Below are 27,843 nucleotides of genomic sequence, written 5' to 3' on the forward strand. Positions count from 1 at the left end.
ACTTACAAACGTGCGGTCGACCTATTTACATATTTATTAACATTTAAATTTAAACGAAATACACGCGTATACAAAAAGTATAGCTTTAAAGTCAACATGTCAAATTTGAAATAAGTGTGATGTGTGTTTAGAAAAAAAAAACAAAAATAAACAATGTCGTCAAATATGGATAGTCAGTCCACACCGACCCCCGAGGACACACCGACCCCTTCTCCGGGGGTTGAAGCCGTGAACAAGTTCAACTGGCTGAAACATGCGAAGAACGCTCGTCACAACCCTTTCCGACCCTCTCTGACGAGGGAAAGTTCCACCTCTGAACTGTTTACGAGAGAGAACTCCAGTGCGGACTTTTTTCAGAATTCCAGATTGAATCTGTTTGAAAGCGCGCCTAAACCTGAAGTTAGGAATTATAGCAAGGTATGTAAATAAGGATACTTATGTTAAGAACTGCGATTGTCTTTGGTTATTGCATAGTTAGAGTTAAAATTTGGTGTAAGCTTTGATATTGACTATAAAGTTCCAATATAATAAAATTTATCTTGAAATAAATCGATAAGTTAAACAAATGGCTTATGCATACAAAATACTATATTCGTAACTTTTACTAATCTAAAGCCCTATGTGCCAGATTAGGGCCTTGCAATGGGAATAAACTGCGTATTTATATAATTAAGAATTAATTCTAATTACTATTTTATGATGAAGAGATATGAAGTTTATTGAGGAGTAGCCTTTATCTTACGCTAATTAGTTGCTATGTATTCTGATAATAATTAGTTTAATTAGAATGCATTCGTAATTGTAACAACGAAACTCAAACTCAAAAATAATTCGACTCCGATCTCAATATTCGGTGTGGATTTTTATTTGTTTTTCGATTCCAGGTATACAAAAAGAATAGTATGCTAAAGTACTGCCTTCATACATACATACATTCGTTAATAAAGTTAATTTATTTAGGTAAAGAGCAACATTGTCTAGTTCAAATTAATTATTATTATAGCAATATAGAAAGCTAACTTCCTAATTAATTATAACGAGAGATAAATTAATGAATGCCAATGTCCATTGTATATCAGTGTCACGAAGTTAAATAGATAGAGATAGGTAACTATTTCCATACTACTTGTTCAGTGGTAAATGAGTTAACGTTAGTCTTGGGTTCGATACATGGTGGAGGTAAAAAAAAATAATTACTGATAGCGGTCAAGGCCAAAATTTTGTACTAAATTAATTTTAATCATGTTTTGTATGACATCGGTTGTGATAAGTATTTTATCTCGCTTCCTTTTAAGTTCACTAATTTTAATGTGAATGAATTCGTTTTTACTTGTATTATATTATATCTATTGTGATTCGTGACAAGATGAGATACAAAATTTTGTACTAAATTAATTTTAATCATGTTTTGTATGACATCGGTGGTGATAACTGATAAGTATTTTATCTCGCTTCCTTTTAAATTCACTAATTTTAATGTGAATGAATTCGTTTTTAATTGTATTATATCTATTGTGATTCGTGACAGGATGAGATACATCCACCCGGATATAATGTGAATAGTCAATGTAGTCCAAGTAATGAAAAATGTTTGTAGTGTTCAATAAGATTATATGTGGGTTAAAAGGTGTAGATAGGTTACCCACACACGAGGATGTGCCACTCCCGGAGCTATCACATATACGCCTACGCTTTTAACTTATAATATTTTCATCGGTCGTGTTGTGGTAAACCATAGTGGTAAACTAATCAATGTTTCGGTCGAGTAGCATGTCGGACAGGCACGAATTTCGCTCTGTGGTCTTTGCTCTTTACTATAATAATTGTAACAACACGTCGGTCGTGAGCGTTTTCATTAGAACCATATTATTATACTAGCTGTACCCGCGACTTCGTCCGCGTGGAATAGTGACTGCAGGAGCAAATTTATTTACCTTCCTTTCTTGTATGTGTGTTTTTAACAATGTATCGTGCAGCAACTGAGCGCCGAGACAAACGTCAAAACGCAAAGGAATAGAATCCGCTATCGATACTAATTGACATAAGCGTATGATATTTTGCTAAGGATTTGTTCACCCTACCAACGACGACGACGACCACGAACAAAATTTTCATTCAGTCGCAATTTAACAAAATTGTGCAAAACACAATTAAAAATAAAATATTAAAATTTCCTGTCGTTCTGGTGCCTGGAATTTTTTTTGAGATCAATGAATGAAAAAAATGTATTTTTCGTAGAAACGGTGGCTTCTAGAAAAAAATGTATTTGAAGTTTTTTATACATAATTTTATGATCTACAATTTTGGTAAAAGATAATTATATGATTAACTTACCGTCTCGCCGACAATCGCAAAAAACCTATTTTTATATTAATTATCCTCGAATTTTTTTTTCTTTTCGAGTACCAGTATGACGGGAAATTTTAATATTTTTTTTAAACCAATTTTGTCTGGAGGACAATTTTGGTCGTAGTCGTCGTCGCCGTTGGTAGTGTGACCGAACCATTACTAAAATATCATGAGTTTATGTAAAAAATTAGCGATAGTAGTTTCTATTCTTTAGCGTTATTCTATTCTCTGACATTAGTCTTGGCCTGCTGATTCTGCTTGATCAGCTTAATCGATACTCAGTTTTTATCAAATCCAGCACCAAATCCAAATCAGATCTTTCCTGTCTCACGCATGTAGTAATTAATTACCGTTTAGACCATGCAATAAAAATTAAATTAAAAAACACCCAACGCAACGAATAAAAGTGCATAGAAAAAGGAATAAATAATTTCACAAACTTCCCGACGATCTTTAAAAATAAATACCATCTATACTGATATTATAAAGAGGAAATGTTTGTAATTATGTATGTATGTATGGTTTTCACGCATAAACTACTGGAACGATTTCAAAAATTCTTTCACCATCAGAAAGCTGCATCTTCACTGAGCAAAATAGGCTAGGTTTTGTCCCGGAAACGGCCGCAGGCGGAAAGCTAGTTTTAAATATTTATAAAAATAAAAAACAAAGTCGTCGGGGCTGGCATGCCATCATTATCATATACATATATCATATTTTTTCTTTTATAATGGTACTTAATTTTAAAGATCGTCGGAAAGTTTGTAAAATTATTTATTCCTAAATTTTTTTCTTCATTGCGTTGGGTTTTTTTTATTAAATTTTCTTTTATAATTTAATTTTCTTATTTTCATGTAATATTTTCAAGTGAGCGAGACCGAGCTATCAATTCTACCTCCATATTACATTCCTACATCATATTGATATCTATAAGCTTTTTGCTCCTTGAAATCTTTTAAGTTGGGCCGTAACCGTGCACAAATTGCAATGGACCACAGTGGCAAAAGAAGTAGGAAGAAGGTATATTTAGGAAAAAAAATTGCCAAGGGCCAGGCCCATGTGGCTATGAGTAGAGTTCAAAATTTCCAGGGTGTGGCTATCCTCTCGCTCCCATGTCCCCTCTTCTTTCACAGACTTCCCTTTCCACCCCTAGTAAATGGCAGAACCGATTTTGATGTAAACCATATCTAATTGTATCTATATGTACACGTCATATCCTGTCGTTTGATGCTCCATTTGGTTTATTTATCCAACAACTGTCACCTCTAAAGTAGGACTGTTGATATTTTTTAAAATATCGGATTTTCGATGTATCGATATTTTCAAATATATCAGTATCGGAGTTCGATATATCGAAAAAAATATCGATATTTCGATATATCGGCTTTATTTAAAAAAAATCGTAAGTCAGCTCAAAAATGATTACACAATTTATAGTCTAGTAGATTTATTAAACAAATTAAATTATGAATGTACATAAGTATTAGGTTATAGTTCTTGGTAATTACTTTTTAAATTTAAATAAGACAATTATGTATACCAATACCAATATTTTTCTGTAAGAGTTTTTAAAAATACTCTTTGTTTTAAATATGTTCAGCTGTTTGGCTACTAAGATTGTTAGGCACTGAAAGATTGATTGAAGAAGCAACTCGTTCAGAATTCAGATGATAAAAAATTGTCAAGCGACTGCTAACATTAAGTTTACGATGATTTTTTAGATTAAATAAATTACGGAAAAAAAATTATTAAAAAAAATATCGACCATCGATATCGATATTTCAATACCGAACTATCGATATATCGTCCAAAAAATATTAGTAATAAATATCGATATTTCGAAATAATAATATCGATATTTCGATATATAGATATTTTATCAACAGTCCTACCCTAAAGTGCCCTATATGTAATAAACGGATGAACCGATTTCTATAAAACATTACTAACTAATTGTAATTCACACGTTGCCCTTTCATATTTTGATATGCCGCTTGAGTATATTATTTGACCACATTCGATTATTGTTCATTCCCACTTTTACCTCTGTAGTCTAACAAATGGATAAACCGAATTGGATAAAAATATAACTAACTGTACTTCACCCGTTATGCACTTTCATTTGATATATGTCTCTTAGGTATATTTGACAATATTCGTTTTTTTCATTCCCCCTTTTATCTATATATAGGTATAGTAAATGGATGAACCGATTTTGATTAAATACGTCTAATTAAACTTTACACGTCATGCCCTTTCATTTCATATGTCACTTGAGTATAATTGACAAAATTCATTTTTTTATTACCGCTTTTATACCTATATCAAATACATGGATGAACCGATTTTGATAAAACGTTCACTTTCATTTAATATATATCACTTAGATTCGACAACTTTATTTTTTTTCATTCCCACTTTTACCCCTATAGGTAGGTATAATAAATGGATGAACCGATTTTGATACACTTTATCTAAGAACCAGCGTCGGAAAATATGCTGCCTAACAAACCATAGAATGCCTTAGCAAATGTTCGCCGTGAATACTTAAATGGTCATAACTTTTTTATTTATAAACCGATTGACATGAATTAAACACTAAATGTTAAATGAAGATTACCACAATATATTAGTGAAAACCGCATTTAAATCGGATAAGCCGTTACTGAGATTAGCGTGTTCAAACATACAGACAAACAGACAAACGGACAAACGGACAAACAGACAAACAGACAAAAAAAATTTTAACGACAGTTTTGGGTTTGGGATCGATTTAGTAATAACCCCTGCTAATTTTTTTTTACATATTTTCATTGTACAGACACCACTTTTCTAGAATTTTATTATATGTATTGATTATGCCATCATTATTACCACGATATGAGCATTTTCAGTTTTTGAGCGTAACATGAACAAGTTTTGTTAGTGTTGTGCTTGAAATAACGTCATAAAACCTCCATAGAAATAGTAATTATCATGTGGGTACATTCCTACATAACCATTTGTTCTATATTCCTTCAGTATTTTACGCGCGTCAATTCTTACTGATGACGACACAAGCCTTTGAAAGCATCTGAAAGCCATGAATTGCTAAATGCGCACTGCATGTTTATATCAGTGAAAACTTTCAATTGGCCTTTGTATATACATCTAATTTATCTGTGCAACAAAATTTATACGGATGCGACAATATATTCTTGTGTGACATAGTAGCCTTACAAACATTTCCAATTATAATATTATACTAGTAGAATTTAGGAATCAGGGAATAGGATTAGGATTGCACGTCGTAATAGAAAATACAGTAGGTACCTACTCATGTAGGCATTCACCGACCCGCTTTATGTAAATTTAAATCAAACAGATTGAATTAAATAAAACAATTGGAATCCATGTGGGAATGCGGGCGGGATATAGTTAGACGTGTTTATAGCACTTTATAGTTTATAGTCCGTGCCAAATTTATCAGAAACTGAATAAAAGGACTTGCCACGTGTTTCACATTAAAATACGAGTGAATTCTATTGTTAGATTTAATGAAATTGTTTATTTATTTACTTAATACTTTAATATAGCAGTACAAACAGGAAGCCGAACATCTACTTACAGAAAAAGACAGATTATTAGTGATCTCTTCCATGCAACCATGCATTTATTTGTGTTAACAGAAAAGTCAAACATATTAATAAATAGTATGAACGTAAATATGTAGGATTGTATTTTTAAAAGTGAATAGTTCAAAAAATTCACATCAGAATAATAGATAGGTCTGTGGAATCTTGCGTAGGATATCATGACGAGAGGAAAACGTCATTAATCATTAAGCTAGAGTCAATGAGAAAACTGTTCAATTCCGTGGCATCTCATATATATCCATATTCAACTGTAACTAACATACACAATAGATATATATACATACCAATATAAATCTAGGGACCTTTTTTATAGTGGGGAAATCTTCTTAGATACCCCCGGCTCCCGGGGATGGAGCCGTGGTTATGTCGGATTTCTACCGACTAAAACCCCACTCTGTTCCATCTTGTACGAATAAAGTCCTCTTAAATAAGAATTGTTTTTACAAATGGCAAGAACTCTACATAACCATTAAAAGGACAAAGATTTTTTAAACAATGAGGTGATTTGTGTTTTTGTAAATTATGAATTCAACATAAAACGACTGTATCGATATAAAAATTTCTTTTAGGTACCACTTTAGCTACTATTTTTAACTAGTTACATAACGTTATAAGTTTATGTACTTAATTCGACAGTATATTTTTTATTGCGGATCAACCCGGTATAAGCAGCTAGTACAGTTTAATTCGATAATATATTTTTCATCACGGGTCAAACGGGGGCGAGCTGTACATAATGCAAAGTCCTCAGGGATTACTGAACAACATGTGCATTCCATTTGAATGGTGGAATCGATTAAACAGCCGACTGCAGTCAAATAGTGCAGCAGTGAAGTGTAATCCGATTTGGCTTAGCGTATGTGATATAGGCCCCGTTTTATTTATTGGTATGTCTGTTCAATACCTACGTTGATAGCGATTGAATTAAAAAATATAGTACTGTAACAATACAGTACTTACTACAATATCGACTTTGATTAATAATCTCATGCCCTAATGGGCATAGTTACGACACGATGTATTTTTATTCTCATTAATCATTAAATAATTAATTATGTATCAAATGATGTATTGTGTTTATATATTTCCCATAGATACATGTATGTGTAAATGCTACAAATCTGTATGAAAGAAAGTTTCAATATAGATGTTCTGAAGCGCTCCGACTTCTGAAGTAGTATGTACGTGTCTCTAGATTCGACTTGATTGTGCAAATCACAATGGACATATTATAAAAAAATATCGGCGCCAACTTATATTATTTGTTAGGTACATCGTATGAAATACCTGCCCAATACATAAGACAATAGACAAGTATCTCCCCAAGCCCGAAAAATCTCGATATCATTTGGAAATTTATACAAATGTGTCCGATCATGCCACAAAACGGGCCCTTACAAATACTGTTTATATATAAAAGTCCACAAATACCAACTTCTCAATATTACGCGCAGCAATAATTCACGCTCGAAGCAAATATTTAGGTCGCCCCGATTTCGTGCTCCTTGGACACAAAAGGACTTTTGATAGTCGTACAAAGGAGATTCATTTAAACTGATCAACTTAGAAAAATAGCAAATATTACTGTTTCAAATAATAAACAGTTACGTTGATGATAATACATAGTTTTATAATTAATTTTTGTTCACTATGTCCATCTACATCGAGTTGCTTGGAAGAAATCGCTCACGAGCGATAAAGCCGCTCTTTGTACATCTCTATTAGGTATACAGGGTTACATGTAAAACACCACCAACCTCAAAGGACAAGACAGCTAACATCATAAGTAACAACATTTGTTCTACGACTTTTGATAATTTGTTAGATTTTATTTTCAGACAAAAATAAATATTCTTTTAATTTTCCGTTTGAATATTATAAAGTCTACGTACGCATCCCAAAAATTACGTAAACAAGAAGCGAACGAGAGCGGGGAGGCGTCCGCGTCGTCCTTTCGATAATGAACAGAACATAGACTTACAAAGGAGAGTAGAATAAAAGCTTAAAAATCATTAAAAAAAAAAATTATTTCGTTATGCCAAAAGTCGTAGAACAATTAATGTTGTTTCTTATGATGTTAGCTAACTTGTCCTGCAAGGTTGCTGGTGTTTTACAAGTAACCCTGTATATAAGTTAGCTCTAACATCCTGACTTTTTATCGGAACCGCCTTGCCTAATATAACTTTTAAAACACAGAGCATATTACTACAGATACGTAATAATATTTCTTATCACTATACAGTTACTACAACAAATAGGACCCGAAATTATTACAATTTTTTTTTTTAGTATAACAATTTAGATTATATTTTCTTTTCTTATAGGTATTTATTTACGATTATTATAGCATTGTTTTAAAATATCTATGTGTATATATCACTCAGAAACAATTGGCAACAAACGAGCCAAAAGTTATCAATCGACTCATATCTTGATTATTATTATTAGCAACCTATTAAAGATCCGTGCCAAAACTTCTAAATTTGTTTACAATATTGCATAATTTTAGCCTTCCCTCTCACTTGTGTTTATATTATGGTTAAAATAAGGTGTACTAAAATATAGTACTATCATAAATTTCAGTAAAACGGAAGCGACGAAAGATAATAATGACCCAAACCAATTTGTATCCATAGCTCCTATAGTTACATTAATATGAAGAAGTAAAATATATTTGTAGAGCCATTGTAGAGCGAAATATCTGTAACTAATAACTATCCTATTAAGAAGTATGATTCCATCATCCATGGCCTTCTGTGGAGTTTAAGGCACATGTAATTTTCATTAATTGGCTTAATTTGTACATAGATCAATAATTATTATATTCGATTTAAAGTTATACTCAAGATAATTGTATAATTAAATATTTTGGTTAGAGCTTGAGTTTTGAGTTTGACAAAATGATATTCAGCTCAGTGTGATCTACCAGAAGAATTTTAAACCCAAGCCTTTACTAAATCTCCTAAATATTTCATGATCAAAGATGGCGACCCTGATATTCAGTAGATATGTACTAACTGCTGAAGTATCTCCGTTAAATTTCAACGACCTCGACATGGCGTCTGCTTTACCGCTGTGACGTCACTGCGTTGACTGTTTCATGTTTATCGCATTTGAAATGGACTTTTTATCTCTACATTTGTTTTGTTTCTAACCGATGATAATGCTCTAATAGTCTTGGATGTACTTATGAATACTTCGTTGAACTTTTCTCCGTGACGTTGCATTGGCAATAAGATTATTTTTTGTTTTTTTCACTAAGGTGAAGAACATGTGAAATTTTTAAAATTTACAATCCAGATTTCTCGTCTTTTTCAGAATTGACAACGCTTCTAAACCTCAACAATTTATTTAAACTAGCGTCTGGCAAGAAAGCTTACGGTCAATTAAATCATAATATCAATTATGTTATTTTTGGGAACTTTGCTTTAAACTATATTTTTATTATTTAAGTATTAAGTAAATAAGCATATAATTTCGTATCAAAAATACTTACCTATATTCAATACAAATAAATCTTCCCATAAAAGATGTATTTACACGATGGTAAAAACCATTTATTTACAAAATTCCTTAAGTAATAGAATAAATAAACGCGCATGGAAATTCCTTCTAACTCATATTTCATAAAAGATTTTCATACATACATAATAATGAATCTTTCAAGCTGAAACATTGCTAAGTATATATACCTACATATTATTGGTATCTAAGCGTCTGGCACGTGTGCGAATCGATTTTCATTATGTTTCTTTGATCTTAGGAGATAAACGTTTTAGGTATGTAAGGCTAGTTGTAAACTTTATTTTTGTATTGCCAACTATACATAATACCAGCTATAGGTATCGTTAGTAATAGGCATAGGTGTATGTCTAGATGAAAATGTTGCCAGGGGTCAATGTCAGGACTTATGAGATATTAAACGATAAATTATGTTTAATAGTTATTATCTTGAATAGAGAGCTAGAGACGTTAGAATAATATTTCCATGTTACATTTTATGTCTTGAACCCACGCATAAAGCGCGTCACACACGGTGAAGATACTATAATATTTTATCTTAAGATACTGTTATATTTTATATTACAGTATCTTAACGCATCCGGTATCAGCGTTCGGACCATCATTTTTCTTTTTGTCATTGCGTACTAAGACCCCTGTAGAACCGCCATCCTGTTACAAATGACGCGAAATTTTGTGGGTCATTTGTAACAGGATGGCGGTTCTACAGGAGTCTTAGTACGCAATGACAAAAAGAAAAATGATGGTCCGAACGCTGATACCGGATGCGTTAAGATACTGTAATATAAAATATAACAGTATCTTAAGATAAAATATTATAAAGTCCGGTCGCGGAGCAGAAAGAATTTCGTACAATGACCTCTTTACCTACTGACAGTGGTCACAAACATTTTTGAATGAAGTGCAGTTTACATGAAATATTTGGAGGAGAAAATGTTTTTTACTAATTTATTAAATAAATGTCCTTTATTCATTTACAATACTTATTAGTTAGTTACATTTTAACTTTTTCAATAACAACGATATATTATATAAAAAAAGTGTGCGTGTTCACACATAAGAAGTGAAACTTCTTTATGACCTTATTTTTCAAAAAATAATTTACTAAAAATATTTTAATCAGTCCAATATTACAGAAATACGTTAGTCTAACACGCGATTTCGACTTAGGCAGATTTTGATTGGACATAAAGAGTTTGAGGTTTATTCTTATAAATTTTGAATTCACAAAATCATAATTGAACACCTGACACCAATCAAGCAAACACAAACCTTACGCTCTCAGGTTAAAGGTTTACAATCCCTAAGGACGGCGGTCATTGCACCTGTGCGAGCAAGACACATTATTTTTACAAGGGAGTGACAGTGACAGGTAATAACAGGTTAATGTACGAAATTCTTCCTGCTCCGCGACCGGACTTTAGTATCTTCACCGTGTGTGACGCGCTTTAACAATTGCAATAAATTTGATGCGACGTTACATACGTACTACTTTTGCTCTATATTTTTTACAAATAACTAAGTACCTACTATATATGTATACATATATACCGAATATACTATATACCGAACGAAGCTGGGACGAGGGTTTAGCAAATAATAATTTAAGACGTTAAATCACTATATAGGTAATATAAAAAGAAGTCATAAACTGTCTGTTTCTATGTATGTTTAAAACTTTAAAACTTCGCGACGGATTTTGATGCGTTTTTCTTTTAATAGATCAAGTGATAATTTATTAGGTTATAGACAAAGACACGGGCGGAAAGCTAGTTATAAATAATTTGATATGTATGGCTCAATGTTGTAACAATGTAATCACATAAGTTAAACCTAATAGACCATTTGCAGTGACGCAAGCACATTACTGTCGAATGGGCCACAGATAATACAAAACAATTGCACTAATATTGAGTTATTTCTTAACTAATATTTATGTATGGTTATCCATAAATATTGTTTAAGACAATAACTCTGTGACTCTTTAATAATGACCATACGTAAGCAGTTTTTTCAGTCAAAGTCGAATCTTCAACAAAATTTAACGTTCCTATTTCCAAAATTACATATTAAACTGTTTATTTCGAACCAGTTAAATTTCAAAATACAGTTTTTATCTATAAGTTATAAATATAATTGTTTTAGGAAGGTATCTCAATAAATTTATTAAAAGTTTGGTACCTGAATTATTTAGTCTGTGGCATTATAGCCTAAACAGTCTACACAATGACTAGTTTGACTATACAATAGAATCATACAGTAGATATCTCTATTTGAAGTGGTGTCCTGGTAAATACATACAAATAATATTTGTTTATCAAATGTGAGTGAAAACAGAAATGGTGAGTAGACCTTTATATTTATAAAATTAATTTTATTTGATTATTCATCTTTCAATCGTTTAACAGTTATGTACTACATATTGTATTATAATTTATTGTCCTATATTCGCAACATATTTTTTTACGTCTCTACAGCTCTATACCATAGAAATAAATGTTATGAACGTTGTAGTGAGCTTTAAACGCGTAATTTAGAGTCATTCATGTGCATGTGCAATTTTATATCAGCCTATAATGCCCTTATGTAGGTATGTATTCAGTTAGTAAGTACCTATTACTACTACCTGTAATTGAACGTTCCGGCCAAATAGACCCGCACATCTCGGAGCCGTACACAGACATGTATCAAGATAGACTAAGCGAGTGTATGTACTTCCCGTGTCCAAACTAAGTTTATGAAACTTACTTGACGCTGGCCTACACTCAGTCCGCGCTTGCAGTTCGCCAAGGAAAGACGTGAAGCTGAATAAAGTAAAATGCCGAATTGCGCCGTTATAAACTGTAGAAACTCCACAGCTGTGAGTGGCCGAGTTAGCAGAGATGTTTCCTTCCACCGGTAAGTAATTTTCTAATCAGAATATGCACTATTTATTTTAAAATCAAATAAAGAATATCTGTGGAAAACGATCGTGACAAACACGGATACCAAATCATACGAAATGATTCGGAATACATTGCGGCTTTTACTTGGCACGGTAAAGATCGCGTCGTATGATAACAAGCAATGAATAGCGTCTTCTCATTTTTCTGTTCTCATTTTTCTGTCCAATTTTGTGGTAAGTGATGTTCATTTGATGCAACAGTTCTCGATTCTAATCGATTTTATAATCGAACAGAAAAATGATAATTTGAAGGAGCAATTTTTCAGAAAAAAAGGCATAGATTTTTTTTGTCATTTAATACGACTTGACCTAGAACTTTTAAGTATTTTAATACAAAGGTACTAAAAATAAATATTATGACATGGACGCCATTAGTTAAAGTGTCATCTTGGGAGTTTTTTAAGAAAACTCCTTATTGCTTAGACTATGTTTGTTTTTTCAGTTTTCCAAGTAACCCGAACATAAAAGGAAAATGGATCGATGCAACGGGACATAAAGATTGATTGATTGACAGTTTCATTACTTTCTTTCGATGGCCTCTCTAGTACGTAGTACATGGTAACTCAATGGGCATATGTAAGAAAAAGCTAAAACACATTAGTTTACTTGTTAGAATATTAAAAGGTTTATAACTTTATTTTATCATCCCTCTGTCTATGGTAATTATCATTTTTCTGTCTTGAATCGATTTAGTAATCGATTACGATTCATTTATTTGACTACCTCTTAGACATAGATCTAGTTTGATCTGATTTCTTTCGATTTACTTCGATGGGATAGGACGATACTAGAATCGCCGCGCGAGTGGCGGCCTAATCGATTTAGCGTAAAATGAAATTAACATCACTAAAAAGCGCTCGTGACGTCATAACGCGTCAAGGTCAGTACAAAAAATATGACACGCTTGGTTTTCATACAGATCGCGGTACTTGCGTTGTCTACTTAAATATACATGTCTGTGGAGCCGTATTATCCGGAATAAACAGACAGACCAACAAAAAAACGATATTATAAATGCCTTTTTTTATAGTTTCTACTTCAATTTAGTGTAGTGTATATGTACTTTACAATTTATTGATTACTACATTTTGAAAAAAAAAATACAATCAATCAATGAGAACACTACCCTGAACTTTGGACGTCATGTATTATTAAAGCTACAATACGATTCCTATTAACCTAACTTATAAATAGTATTCTATTTACGATCGATGCACTATGCACTCGATAGCATATCTAGTAATTGATATCTGGTTTATTGAAACGCACCACGTACAATTTAGTAAATATCTATTCTGTTTAGTGTTTGGTTTTGATTTAGGTGTCCTAGGTCCAAATTCTTTGAGCCGATATAATTGTCAAATGATAGTTTTCGTGCTGTTTAAAATATTGCACATTGCGTTATGCACTATAAAATTTTCATTTTTCATTTAGACCTAATTCACACGAGAGCTTTTTTAACGTCCGTTAAAAAAGCGTCCAAATAGAACAAATGCATTCCCAAGTATATGTTCACACGTCAGCGCTTTTAAAGCGCGACGCTTTTTTATCGCGCAGTGTTGTATTTTCAACGCTCGGCGTTGGGCGTTAAATAAAATAGACCATAGGAAACTTCTTACTATTATTCAGACGAGCGCTAAAAAAGCGCCGGCGCTGCGTTCAGTATGCCACACGCTCGCTCAGCGGTCGCACGTGTTTGTTGTGCTTATAATCATCAGAAAATCGATACGATGTCGTGGATTGTTGATCCCGAACTATTAATTATAGATGTGGAGTCTCGTCCGTTCCTGTATTCAAAATCGTTATAGACATTTAAAAATAATTAAAAAAATTTCCGGGGTATTGCCTTAACTCTTCGTACAGTGTCACAAACTGCCCTTTTAAGTATTTCTGTTCATTCAGAGGATGTACCCAGAATGCCTTTTGTTTTCTTTTTCGTCTTTTAATAACACAAATCGCTAGTGCCATTAATTTAGCAGAAACCATTTCCACGTCTTACTGAAGCCAGAGACGAGACATGAGTGATTTTAAAGCGTTAGTATGAACAACCACAGAGAGAACGTTTAAAAAGCGCCAACGCCGGGTTTTAACGCAACGCTTTTTTAACTCTCGTGTGAATTAGACCTTATTGTGTGGAATTGAAAACTTTTTTAAACAATGGCTCTTTATTACATGCATTTCTATCAATGACACAAATTGACTTGAAGGACTATTTATTTATTTCCACCAGACTTCGCAAAAAAAGGGCTAGAGGTATTTTTTGTTTGTAGCCTTGTAGGAATAAAATATACTTGAAGGAATAAAATACTTCTATGTTTAAATATTTCCCGTCTGGTTCAGAAATCTGATCCCAATTTCCCGCAAAGTTACAATTTATTGGATCAAATTCCCAATGGACCCGAGAGTCGAGAAGATATTACAAATTTTTAAAATGACTGCTTTGGTCCTCCGAAACCGTACCTACTGCGAAGAATTTATAATTTATTTTCTGTTTCACTTAAGACGGTTAAAAATCCTAAATACACAACGTATTTTAAATTGTTTTTCTAAAACATAACAAACATAAAAGCGTAGGTATTTATAAAACACATTATTAAATATTCAGGGTAAAGGTTGTGAGCGTCACAGTATATTTATTTAAATAGGTTTCATATTTAAAGATTTTTAAACGGGAATCCCGTTGTGACGTAAAAGCCTTAAGTATTCTTGTATTATATGAAACTGAACAAAATGTCAACTGTGACGGGAAAATACGCAAAAGTTCAAATAAAAAATCGACATTTAAAGTGACACTGTTGGGAAATTTATAAATTAAGTATTCTGTCATTTTCTTGTTAAGTTCGCAGTTGAGTGAACTCAGAGTAAACAACGTGCATTTGAGATCTTTTATTTTTTAGAAAATATTGATATTTATTGTATATTGTTTAAGCAACAAAGACATATGAAACTAAATAATATGAAAGTAAAAATGGTTTATATAATTTACTACCGCCTTTTAGCCTTTATTATAAGAAAAAATTAAATTAGTTTGACGCCTAAAAATGAAAGTACTTAAAACTATATGAAAACAGTCGACCTGAAAAAAAAAACAAATGGACTTTGTAGTGCAGTACTTCACGTAAGCTAAGTTTAACCCGACCTGGTTATTGTTATAATTACATTGTTTTATTTATACAGAAGCGTATACATATTGACGTTACTTTTGATTAAGTAAATTAGTACAGATACTATTTAAGGGATCATATTTATAATTGGAAGTTATGTTTTTAACATTGTTATTTATAAAAGTGCCGCGATTTTAAATTTTTACTTACATTATGAAATTGTAAAACATATTCTGAAGAAATGAAGTTTTATTACTAGAAAAATATATTATGTACCTAATGTTAAGAGTCTTGACATGTTACATTTTTCACTTCTGTCGACAGTTTTCACGACATCCATTTTAATTAGCTTTTCGACCGTGTATTTAATTAAGAATCTAATTAACACGCCCCGCATGCTCTAGATTTAAAAATAATAATTCTGTGCTGAGATTTTAATAAGCTTGATGAAGAACGTTTATTATACCCTAAAACTTAATTAACATATTTTTCTTGAAAAAATATTTAATTATGTCTTGTTTTACGTGCCTATAATTTATTTCGAACTGATCTGGTTTTAAGATTTTTGTTATTTACAAGATTGTCCTCCCGAAGTGAATAAGTCATCTGATTTTTTTATAAATGTACCAAAATTTCTGATTCTTCTTCTTTCTTAATAACATTGAAAAACTAATTTCTGATACAGCGATTTTTTGCCACAGAATATGTTTAAAAATTAACAATACGGTGCCTAATTTAATATTTAAAACAAAAATAGGAACATGAAAATAATCGTATGTAGAATGTAGATAATATGTTTATTTTAAGCCGATTTACCTGTAATTACATGAATGCTATCTTTTTCCAGGGTCTGACCTTCCTAGCATGGCACCAACGGACGAAGCTAGAGCGGTTCCTGCTGGTTTTCAGCGGGATCCTCTTCTTGATGGTGATGCTGACCACTACGCTGTTAGTCAGCACGCAGACAGCGTCGTATCCTCGTGTGCCAGCCGTTGAAAAGGATAGCGGTAAAGTACCTACATATGTATTTGTGTATTATAATCTGTCTGGAGGAATTCAAAAAATATTGTTCATTGCATCCAGGAATAATTCATATTTTTTACTAGTGGAAGAATTTCCGAAATCGTTTCAATAGTTTGGGATTTTCATTTTTCTCCTTAATACAATGTACATAAATGAATATGAATATGTTTTATATGTGGGCACTGAAGCAAGAAAAATAATTAAATCTCGATATACATATTATAAATTAGATCGAACGTAATATATTTATTCTTCGTTCCAAAAGTGATGATTAGTTGCGCATGCGTTCACATCACTTTGTCAATCAGTAGAATTTATCCATACACATTTTCACATGCTTATTCATCTCCTTCAAGTTTTCTGCTCGCAATCATCAAAATGAGTTCTTCCAAGGCTTTACCGTACCGATGAGAGCATAACAGACAGACATGCATTTTACCACCTCAAAAATATTATCAATACCGACAAAAGCATTTGCAAGTATAATACTTATCAGTTATCATAGATTAGCAGATAAAAGCTACTACAATGGCCCTAAAATCAGATCAATAACCGAGCTAACACAAGGCAAGGCAAGGTCAATGTCATATTGTTGATGACGTCAGCGATTATGGTGTCGTATTGTTTGCCAACACGCCGTGTAATGGCAAAGAAAATGTCTTGAATATTACATAGGAATGGTCTGTTTGTTCTGTGAAATTATACCGAGTTGGGTATGAAATTGTAATGTAAATAGTACGCTATGGTGTTATGTTTTGTTAGCAAAGGTTATGTGATAAATTTTTCTTGTTATTGTTTAGTTTTATACGATGTACCTAACTACGTTAAGATTTTTGTAGCGGATTTAAAATGTTAGTTATTGTTAAGTAGTTACAATTTGTCTGAAAAACTTCTAAATGTTTAAAATATGTAGGTACCTATGTTCTGGCTTTGCATCATGTTTTCAAGATTGAAACGTTTTACGTTTTTAAATTTTATTTAAAATGTTAGTTATTGTTAAGTAGTTACAATTTGTCTGAAAAACTTCTAAATGTTTAAAATATGTACCTATGTTCTGGCTTTGCATCATGTTTTCAAGATTGAAACGTTTTACGTTTTTAAATTTTATGAAATTCTATTTTCTCGTGAATTTCTACATGCAATGATTTAGCATCGTAAATCGTAATTAACATTAACCTTGGTTGCGATTTGCTACAGACGTCCATAAGTGTGTTATTATATTGTTATAGGTATATGAGCTAGTGATGTAACAATACCGTGCATTTATGATTATAGTATTATATGTTTATTACAGTTTAATTTATCCCACTATTCTTCAAGCTAGATGTTATTTTAATGGTTTCTATTATTTGAAAAATAATATAATAAACATATGAGACAATCAGGTGTTTGAGTTTAGATTCTAGATACCTAGCTTTCATAGCACAAAAGACGGATGCACTTTATCAACTTAATTCTTACATCGTGTTTTACTATTATTTTTTGAAATAGTAACATTTAAAATAACGTCAAATACCTTAAATAAAATTACGTAGGTACGTGCTTCTTCGCAACTACCCTCGAAGTATTTCCAGATATTACATTAGATATGTATATAATTTATTGGTCTTAAAATTGTTCCTAATTCTTGTTTTCAGATCTCTGCCTATCAGGCACATGCATCTACACAGCTAGCGAGGTTATAAAGGCCCTGGATGAAACACAGAACCCTTGTGATGATTTCTACCAGTTCGCGTGTGGGGGTTGGGTGAAAAACAACCCTATACCTGAAGGGAAGTCCAACTGGGGTATATTTAGTCAGATAGAGCTACAGAATCAGCTGATTATTAAGACTGCTATGGGTAAGTTGAAAACTTGTGATTTTTGTGGATATTTTGAGATATTTTTTTAAATATTTTTGATGTGGTATAAAGAGTAGTTCGTAAGTGATCACCACCGCTCATGACACATAAGGGTATCTGTTGATGTTTCTGTAATCTAAACGATTTATTTTATTACTTGTATAGATTTTAACGTTTTGTCTCTCAAAAACACTATTTATGAAACATATTCTTGTTAATTTTTTAAGAATATAATAAAATATAACAGGAAAAATCAAACTCAACATGGAAACGAATGTCAAGCCAACATTCTGTATACTTACGTGATTTTTCAGAATTTTCATGTCATTAGAGGCACCTTGCGAATTCAAATATTTGACGAATTATGGTGTTTATTTGTTAAAATAATTTGATACTTTATCATACCATATACATAAAAATAAATTGCTTGTTAATATGTTGTGTAAAGTGTTCAATTTATAAAAGTCTCTTGTGTGGTATGTGGATCTGTCTCTTTACCAAATTTGGATCCAAATCCATTCATAAATAGAGGTGCGATTCAGTTAAGAAGATTCATATTTTATTCGTATTTATGATAATACATATGATATTTATATGTATACTTAGTATGATATATATTATGACGTCATAGGAACTTATGGGTAATTAATTTTGACGAGCCTGTTTTAAAGAGATAAAAATCAAGAAACAATAAAATAACCGGTATAAACAAAAACAATATTAGGGAAACCGGTCTATTTACCTAAATTTTTCTCAAATTATATAAACTGCCTATTGAGCATTGTATACATAATATGTAGTTTGTTTTATGTACCTCTAAAAATACCTACCACAACATTAAATTCTTCAAGTCCTTTTCTACAAGTATCCAATACTTTCAAATAAGTTACCAATCAAACAATAAATGTACTATATCACAAAATTCCAGAAAAAATAAACCTAAACGTGACCACCGGAGCAGAAGCGAAAGCTCGAATCTATTACGACGCTTGTGTAGACACAAATGAAACAATAGAAAGGTTGGGAGATAAACCACTGATCGGCATCATAAAGAAGCTGGGAGGCTGGCATATTCTGCCAAATACGCTTGTGAGAACGCAAAAGTGGGATCTGCAGAAGCTATTGCAGGATATTCAGAATAGGTACGTTGAATAAATCGTAAGGGTTTTTGTGGTTTGGTTTAGCAGGATTATGTTTCAGAAAAGAAGTAGTGTTTAAATAGTGTGAATTTTATAGATATAGGTATTATAGCACATTTTCAAATTCCTGAAAGATCTGACCTGAAACGAAATTTTATGGACTTAAGTATTGTACTTATATGTATTATTTTGTTTATAATTCTAATATATTACAAGCTTTTTTAGTTTTGAAATTGAAGGAAAAATTAATCATGTTAATTATTATTCAATTTGTTCCAATTTTAGATACAATTTGGGCGGTCTTTTCAATTGGGCGGTTACAGAAGATGACAGAAATTCAACTAAGCATGTTATAGTGGTGAGTAATATTATAGTTGCTTGCTACTTCTGTATATTATCATAATATTACTAAGAAAAATTTTAATCTGATCCCAGTTGTATTAAATAGGCTTTTTCTTCAATGTTGAAAGAATTCATTTTATAATGTTAAACGAATTAATGTTTCTAAAATAATTCTGCAGGATAAAGCAGTTGTTTATAAATACACTCGACTATTATTTTCAGCTTGACCAAGGAGGTCTAAACCTCCCCACCCGGGACAATTACCTAAACAAAACAGCTCACAAAAAGGTCCTAGACGCTTACCTAGACTATATGACTCGTATTTGCGTATTACTTGGTGCCAATAAAACTGAAGCTAGGCAGCAAATGAGCAAAGTAATACAATTTGAAACAGAATTGGCCAATATAACAACCCCCTCTGAGGATAGAAGGGATGAAGAGGGGTTGTACAATCCGTTTACCGTGAAACAGTGGCAAAGGGAGGCGCCATTTTTAAATTGGAGCGTGTTTTTCAATGATGCGTTCAGATTGGTTAATAGAACGGTAAGTTGGAAAATGTATAAAAATGAGATATTAAAATTTTATATTCTACTTTACAAAGCTAAAGTTAAGCAGTGTTCTGATAGAATTGCCTTATTCTTTAACTATTATTGCAATTATTGTCAACTGAGGTTAATAATAATATTGTCGTGATCAATAATAATAAAACATATATACATTTTTCTCCTTTAGATTCCTGACAATGAGACAATAGTAGTGTACGCGCCGGAATATTTTAGAAACTTGACAAAAGTACTCAGAAAGTACAGTAAAACCGAAGAAGACCAAAGGTAACACATTATTTTTAACTACTTTTAAATTTTAATGAAACAAATGTCAGTTCGGTGTCTTTAGATTGTCCCTTCTATAAAATACACTATTCAGCTCAATGAAAGAGAGTCAAAACTATAGACACATTTTCATTTGGACTGAATTTTTAATATATATTCATTTTTGTTGCTTTCTATTCTTGCGGCTTTTAACATTTGCATATTAACATCTTATAATTCATCACTACCGCCTATTTGTTTCCAGGTTTCTCAAGAGCAATATTTATTCTAAATAATAACATTTAACTTCCAGAACAATCACCAGCTACATGATGTGGCAAGTATCGAGATCTCTCTCTACATATTTATCCAAACCTTTCCGAGACGCATCCAAAATATTACGAAAAGCACTATTCGGTTCTGAAGGAGCAGAAGAATCCTGGAGATACTGTGTTACGGATACTAATAATGCTATTGGTAAGATTTATATGTGTATTAGAAGTATTAGAAGTATTGTTTTAATGTAGGGTAGATCTAAAATATGTCATTTTGTAACTTTTGTACGAAATAAACTAGACCTATTAGTAGTAGTAGTTCTTTGAAATTTTTTAGTATGTGACGGCTCGTATCCCCTATTTTTGCACCAAAGATTGCAAGATGCATCAAATTTACCGATTTGCACGTTTAAATTTTTGTGAATTATTAATAAATTATGTTTGTGTATTTGTGCATTACCCAATTTAATCCAATTTATTACCAAATATCAAAATGTGAATTATGAATTTAATTTATTTTAATTATTAATTTAATATCAAAAGTGAGATTGCTCACAGATTTAATTGATTAACTTACTCCATTCTCAGGATTTGCGGTAGGCGCGATGTTCGTTCGCGAAGTTTTCCACGGTGCTGCCAAAACTGAAGGCGAGATAATGATAGACAATATCCGAGCGGCCTTCAAGAAGCATCTCAAGCAATTGGACTGGATGGACGCAGAGACGAGAGAGGCTGCGGAGAGCAAGGCAGATGCTATTACTGATATGATTGGTGAGGGTATTAGATAATTATAAGGTAACTAGCTGTTGCCCGCAGCTTCGCCTGCGTGGAAAAGATAAATTTTCATGGTACAAACTTTCATCCCCTATTTGATCCCCTTGGGGGATGAATTTTCTAAAATCCTTTCTTAGGGGACGCCTACGTTGTGACATCTACCTGCATGCCAAATTTCAGCCCGATACGTCCAGTGGTTTGGGCTGTGCGTTGATAGATCACTATATCAGTCACCTTTGAGTTTTATCTTATATATAAAATTCTCGTGTCACAATGTCTGTCTGCATACTCCTCCGAAACGGGTGGACCGATTCTCATGAAATTTTCTGTGCATATCGGGTAAGGGCGCTTGTGCACTACAAGGAATTTTACTGTCCGGCATTCCGATTTTTTACGGTCCGGTGTGGCATGAAAAAACCGATGAATTGCTTGTGCACCTGTCCGTCTTTACTCGGATCAGTGAGGTACAGTTCAAGGAAGTTTGGCGGTATAATGCTATCATAAATGATTGTTTTTGCATTTTACAAGAAATGAGTAAAAAATATAGAAGGTGAAATATTATATTACTTCGTTATAATAAAAAGTAAAGTTCCGTAAGAGATTTAAAATGCGTGTTTCACTTATTTATTTCAATCGGTGACGAGGAGCTAAAGCTATTCCCACTTGAACTTTAACTTACCAACACTTACTTAGATAATAATTATAGGTCAATGCTTGGTCAATGTATATAAAATAACAATACCGACTTCTCAAATCTCATTGCCAACTAAAAGAAAGTAAAACAAGAGCTTGCTTTTAATTGGCATATGCAGTGAAAACAGTAAAATCCAAGCAAGTGGGCATTCGAAAACAATTATACCTACAGCGACTCGTAGACACAACAAACCATCCGGAATAGGGAAAAGTAAAATGTCGGACAGTAAAATTACGTATAGTGCACAAGCTAGTATATAGATTAATGGCGTGCCATACCGGACCGTAAAAAATCGGAATGCCGGACCGTAAAATTCCTTGTAGTGGACAAACGCCCTAAGTCTGAGAATCGGCCAACATCTATTTTTCATATGTACCACGGGCGAAGCCGGGGCGGACCGCTATTATATATATAGATTTTATATATATATATATGTTTCGTAAAAGTCTTTGTAGGAGGATGTCATAATCAATATTTTAGGTAAGATCAGATTTTATTCCAAAAAACTCGAGCTGTGTCTTTAGCAGGTAGGTAAATCTCTTTAGTAGTCAACAATATAATTACTAAGGCAAAAACAGAAGGTTGAAATATCCGAGAGGCTTTCAAGAAGCATCTCAAGCAATAATTGGACTGGATGGACGCAGAGACGAGAGAGGCTGCGGAGAGCAAGGCAGATGCTATTATTGATATGATTGGTAAGGATTGTGGAAAATTGTAGGGAAAATGTTTTGTTCAAGTCTTATTGGTAGATCCTGTATGCTGTCTTTTGGGTTAGGTAAGTAATTTTGTTCTGGAAAAGTCGAGAAGCCTCTTTGGCAATTAGGTAAATCTCTTTAGTAGTCAATAATATTATAAGTAAGGTAATAAATCGAAGGTTAGACAGTGATAGGAAATATCTGAGCGGCCTTCAAGAAGCATCTCAAGCAGTTGGACTGGATGGACGCAGAAACGAGAGAGGCTGCGGAGAGCAAGGCAGATGCTATTACTGATATGATTGGTAAGGATTGTGGAAAATTGTAGGGAAAATGTTTTGTAAAAGTCTTTTTGGTAGATCTTGTATTCTGTCTTTTGGGTTAGGGTAATTTTGTTCTGGAAAAGTCGTGTAGTGACTGACAAGGTTAATTTCATAACTCATAAGCATTCAGTTCGCTGATATGATAGGTACCTACTTTAATTTTGACGATTGAGGGTTATGTTTTTCGAGTGTATGTATGTATGCATTTATTTGGTACGCCCTACAGCTTAAAGCTTAAACTACTGAACGGATTTTGATTTATGAGGTGTCGTTGCAATCATTAGAATTATGGTATGTAGTTAACTTAATTAAGTTGATAGTTAAGCTTAGATTAGCAATCGTTTTTTTTTTGTTTTCAGTATTATAATTATTCCTGTTTTATTACAGGTTTTCCGGATTACATTCTGAACAAGGAAGAATTAGATAAACAGTACGAAGAGCTGATAGTCAAGCCCAATGAGTACTTCGAGAATAATATCGCGTTTAATACATTCAGTCTGAAACATGACTTGAGGAAACTTGACCAGCCTGTCAATAAGACGAAATGGGGTAAGTTAATAGTTTATTATGAATTTAGCTATAGTTTTATGGGAAAATTATTTAAGAACATTGAAATTTTATAGTAAAAATTCAGAACTTTAAAGTTAACGGTAGGTTAATTTTATCAGATTTTTTAGTTGTTTTCCGCTACATATAGATTACTAGTGGTCCGCCCCGGCTTCGCCCGTGGTACATATTTCGCAATAAAAGGTAGCCTATGTCCTTTCTCGGGTATCAAAATATCTCCATACCAAATTTCATGCAAATTGGTTCAGTGGTATAGGCGTGATTGAGTAACAGACAGATAGACAGAGTTACTTTCGCATTTATAATATTAGTATGGATTTGTGCCATGTTACAATCGATTTGATTCATCAAATATTGTGAGTTTGGGGTAGTCAAGTTACATTTAAAAATGCGACAATTTCTAAAGCAGAAGTAAATTGTAACTTTAGGATTTATATAATGCACAGAATTCAATCAATTCATATATTATGTAGACATACTTAATTTGTAGTTAATTACGAAAATTTTGGGCAAATAATGATTAATTATGATCTGTGTTATTATCTTTTAATCCACTTACAGGCATGACACCATCAACAGTGAACGCCTACTACACTCCCACTAAGAACCAAATCGTTTTTCCCGCGGGAATCCTTCAAGCTCCCTTCTACGACGAGAACAACCCCAAGTGCGTGAACTACGGGGCCATGGGGGTGGTCATGGGACATGAACTGACCCATGCGTTTGATGACCAGGGACGGGAGTATGATAGGTAAGTTATGATATATATATGTAACTAGCTTCCGCCCACGACTTTGTACGAGCATCCCCGTTTTTCCCCGTTCTCGCAAGAATTTCGGGAAATCCTTTCTTAGCGGATGCCTACGTCCTAACATCTACCTGCATGCCAAATTTCAGCCCGATACGTCCAGTGGTTTGGGCTGTGCGTTGATAGATCACTGTATCAGTCACCTTTGAGTTTTATATATATAGATAGATTTAATATCACCGTTTAAAATGCGTCAAAATCCACTGCAAAGGAGGTTTACAAAGTACAAACATTGGTACAGCTAAGCGTGATAAAAAGCCATAAGCAAGTTCATAATTTATCTCGCGAGATGGTAAACTGTTAGAAAAATGTTGACCCGTAAACATACAATCACGCATTATTTCTGGGCGGATTAAAGCTTTTAAACTGTGTCTTTAATTTTTCTGTCATGTATATGCCCATTTTAGGTTATACATATTTAAGTAGTTAATATCTATAAAATTTTGCACCTCGTTTATTTGTAAGGTCAACAGTATATAGCCATTATTATATACTAGATTTCCGCCCGCGGCTTCGCCCGCGTTTTCAAAGGAAAACCCGTATATTTCCCGTTCCCGTGGGATTTCCGGGATAAAAACTATCCTATGTGTTAATCCAAGTTACCCTCTATATGTGTGCTAAATTTCATTGTAATCGGTTCAGTAGTTTTTACGTGAAAGAGTAACAAACATCCATACATCCATACATCCATACATCCATACATCCATACATCCTTATAAACTTTCGCCTTTATAATAGTATTAACTATTAAGATTCCTGTTAACATCACATACAATAAATATTAATATAAAATGCCACATTGATACAGATTCGGAAACTTGAACCAATGGTGGAACAATGCGACGATAGCTCGCTTCAAGAAAAGGGCGGAGTGCATTCAGAAGCAATACTCACAGTATTCCATGGAGGGACAGCGGCTTAATGGGAAACAGACTTTGGGTAATTAAAAACTAGAACTATGTAAAATTAATATTTTTGATACTTGTACATTTTTATTAGATTAAGGTAGTCGTAAATAGGTAAGTAGCTAGTCAATAATAGATCCGTCTCTAAAATGTGTCAAAAAACTAATAATAATATACTGACTGTGTATTTAGTATGTGTAACACCGACAGTGTTATATTTCTCTTTTTTAGATATCTGCTAATCTAAAAATACATCCGCAGCACCTTAACATAGTTTTAAATTAATAATTGAAGTGATTACCATTCATAACTACCCTCACTTTGTTATAACTTATCAAGGTAGTTGTAAAAATTGTAAATAGCAGAGATTTGTCTATTGATACTATTTTTATTTTTTCCAGGTGAAAACATAGCAGATAATGGTGGTCTAAAAGCATCGTATCACGCGTATTTGGAGTACAGTAAGACAGCAGCTAAGAACTACACCCTCCCTGGATTGAAGTACTCGCATAGACAATTGTTCTTTATATCGTTTGCACAGGTAAGTAATTAGCACTTATTTGAATGAAAAATTTATGAATATTTTTTGATAATGCACACAGACCTTAAGGGCTTCATTTCTAATATTAGAGATATGAGTGACAAAAAATATTTGCATGTTGTATAGTTATAACTTTTTGAAGAAAATTCTGCATAAAAGAACCTAGGAATTACTATTTCTTTGGCAAATTATTTTTATTTCTAAAGAATGATAAATAATTTTAAAATGAAAGCTACTGTTATTTCTATTAAAATTCAGTATACGAATCTATATTGTCTATGGAACTATTATACCGCACTAACACTTCATTTGCATAGATTTGTAACATTTCTTTGTCTCTAGGTTTGGTGTTCCGCCATGACAAAAGAATCGACAAAAATGCAAATCGAAAAAGATGACCACACGGTAGCAAAATACCGCGTTATCGGACCAATATCGAATCTTCCAGAATTTTCTACGGAATTCAAATGCCCTCTAGGTTCCACAATGAACCCTAAACAAAAGTGTGAAGTATGGTAACATGTGACAGCTTTAATTTTTTACTAGTAATAAAAAAAACTTTATATAATTCAAGAGAAGGTAGGTAGCTATTTCATAGATGAAAACTTTTTGTATGATACAAAGATTCAGCTTGTAAAAGGCTTCAGAACTTACAATTCTAAAATCAAATAGGACCATAGATAAAATACACGTTCTGTTATAATTTTTTGAACTGGCAATTAATTTACATATTCTTTATTACCTTGATTATACAATTATATTTCACATAGTATTTATATGTGAAATTAAATTGTATAGTTACTTTAATAATTCTTTAGAACATAATATGACATTTTCTTTAGTTCTAAACAACATGTACAAAGACCGTTTTATATTAATTTAAGATTATTATTTTGAAAACCGCCTCATAAGCAAATGAATCAATTTCAAAGCAGTCACAACTTAATATATAGTTATCGATTAAAGTTATGTGTATTGTGGAGTTTGTATGTAAGATTTAATGACGCTTAAAAGAAACGCATACAAAATAAATTATTCAAAGGTGAAATTATTCATAATATTATCTATAAAAAAATAGTATAAAAATGACAACACTATGAATTATAATATATGTTGCCAGTTTCTTTATTATTTAACACAAAATAATTTTTAAATAGGTAACTATAAATGCTTATAATAGATAGATGAAACGTTATAATGTATAGTAAATGTATGTATTATGTAGTAGTCATATGAATATTCAGTATAATTTTCAAAATGTTTTGAGTTTGAATTCCTAAAAATGTAGGAAAATATATTATTTCTCTTTTTATTATCAACACTATGAGCGAACAAACATCTAAACTAAAATGGACAATACAGGGCATCCGTCCTATCAACTATGAAAAAAATTATTCATTTTTTTAGCCAAATATAAGTAAATAATGCATTTAAAGTTTGACAGTTATTTATTGAATTCCTATTAGTACGTTTTGAGCACTTTTGAGCGTGTTTTAAACTCATTGTGAGCGCTTTCAAGCATTTTCGCTTAAAACGAGTCGCGGATAGCTCGCTCA

At 32.5% G+C, this 27,843-nt stretch overlaps 1 protein-coding gene and 1 long non-coding RNA gene across 3 annotated transcripts in view; both read left to right on the forward strand.

Moving 5' to 3' along the window:
• On the forward strand, nucleotides 1-27,415 carry Nep3 (M13 family metallopeptidase neprilysin 3). 2 transcript variants are annotated; one of them, XM_089710234.1, is made up of 14 exons: nucleotides 1-417; nucleotides 16,402-16,561; nucleotides 18,215-18,418; nucleotides 19,347-19,560; nucleotides 19,843-19,915; nucleotides 20,122-20,442; nucleotides 20,632-20,729; nucleotides 21,022-21,185; nucleotides 21,572-21,754; nucleotides 23,854-24,015; nucleotides 24,595-24,784; nucleotides 25,650-25,780; nucleotides 26,148-26,287; nucleotides 26,630-27,415. In XM_089710234.1, exons 1-14 carry the CDS (start codon nucleotides 154-156, stop codon nucleotides 26,804-26,806), a joined length of 2,481 nt encoding a protein of 826 aa, XP_089566360.1. In that variant the 5' UTR covers nucleotides 1-153; the 3' UTR covers nucleotides 26,807-27,415. The 2 variants fall into 2 exon arrangements, with proteins under 2 accessions (XP_089566360.1, XP_089566361.1); XM_089710235.1 differs by lacking the exon at nucleotides 1-417 and adding an exon at nucleotides 11,791-11,848.
• LOC149477658 (uncharacterized) overlaps nucleotides 1-27,843 on the forward strand; it is a 310,772-nt gene that overhangs the window by 274,054 nt on the left and 8,875 nt on the right. The gene's annotated exons all lie outside the window — the stretch shown is intronic.

Source organism: Colias philodice, chromosome 24, assembly GCF_061535455.1.
Source record: "Colias philodice isolate Cphi_HAF_F1 chromosome 24, ilColPhil1 Martin Lab GWU primary, whole genome shotgun sequence".
NCBI classification, from domain to species: domain Eukaryota; kingdom Metazoa; phylum Arthropoda; class Insecta; order Lepidoptera; family Pieridae; genus Colias; species Colias philodice.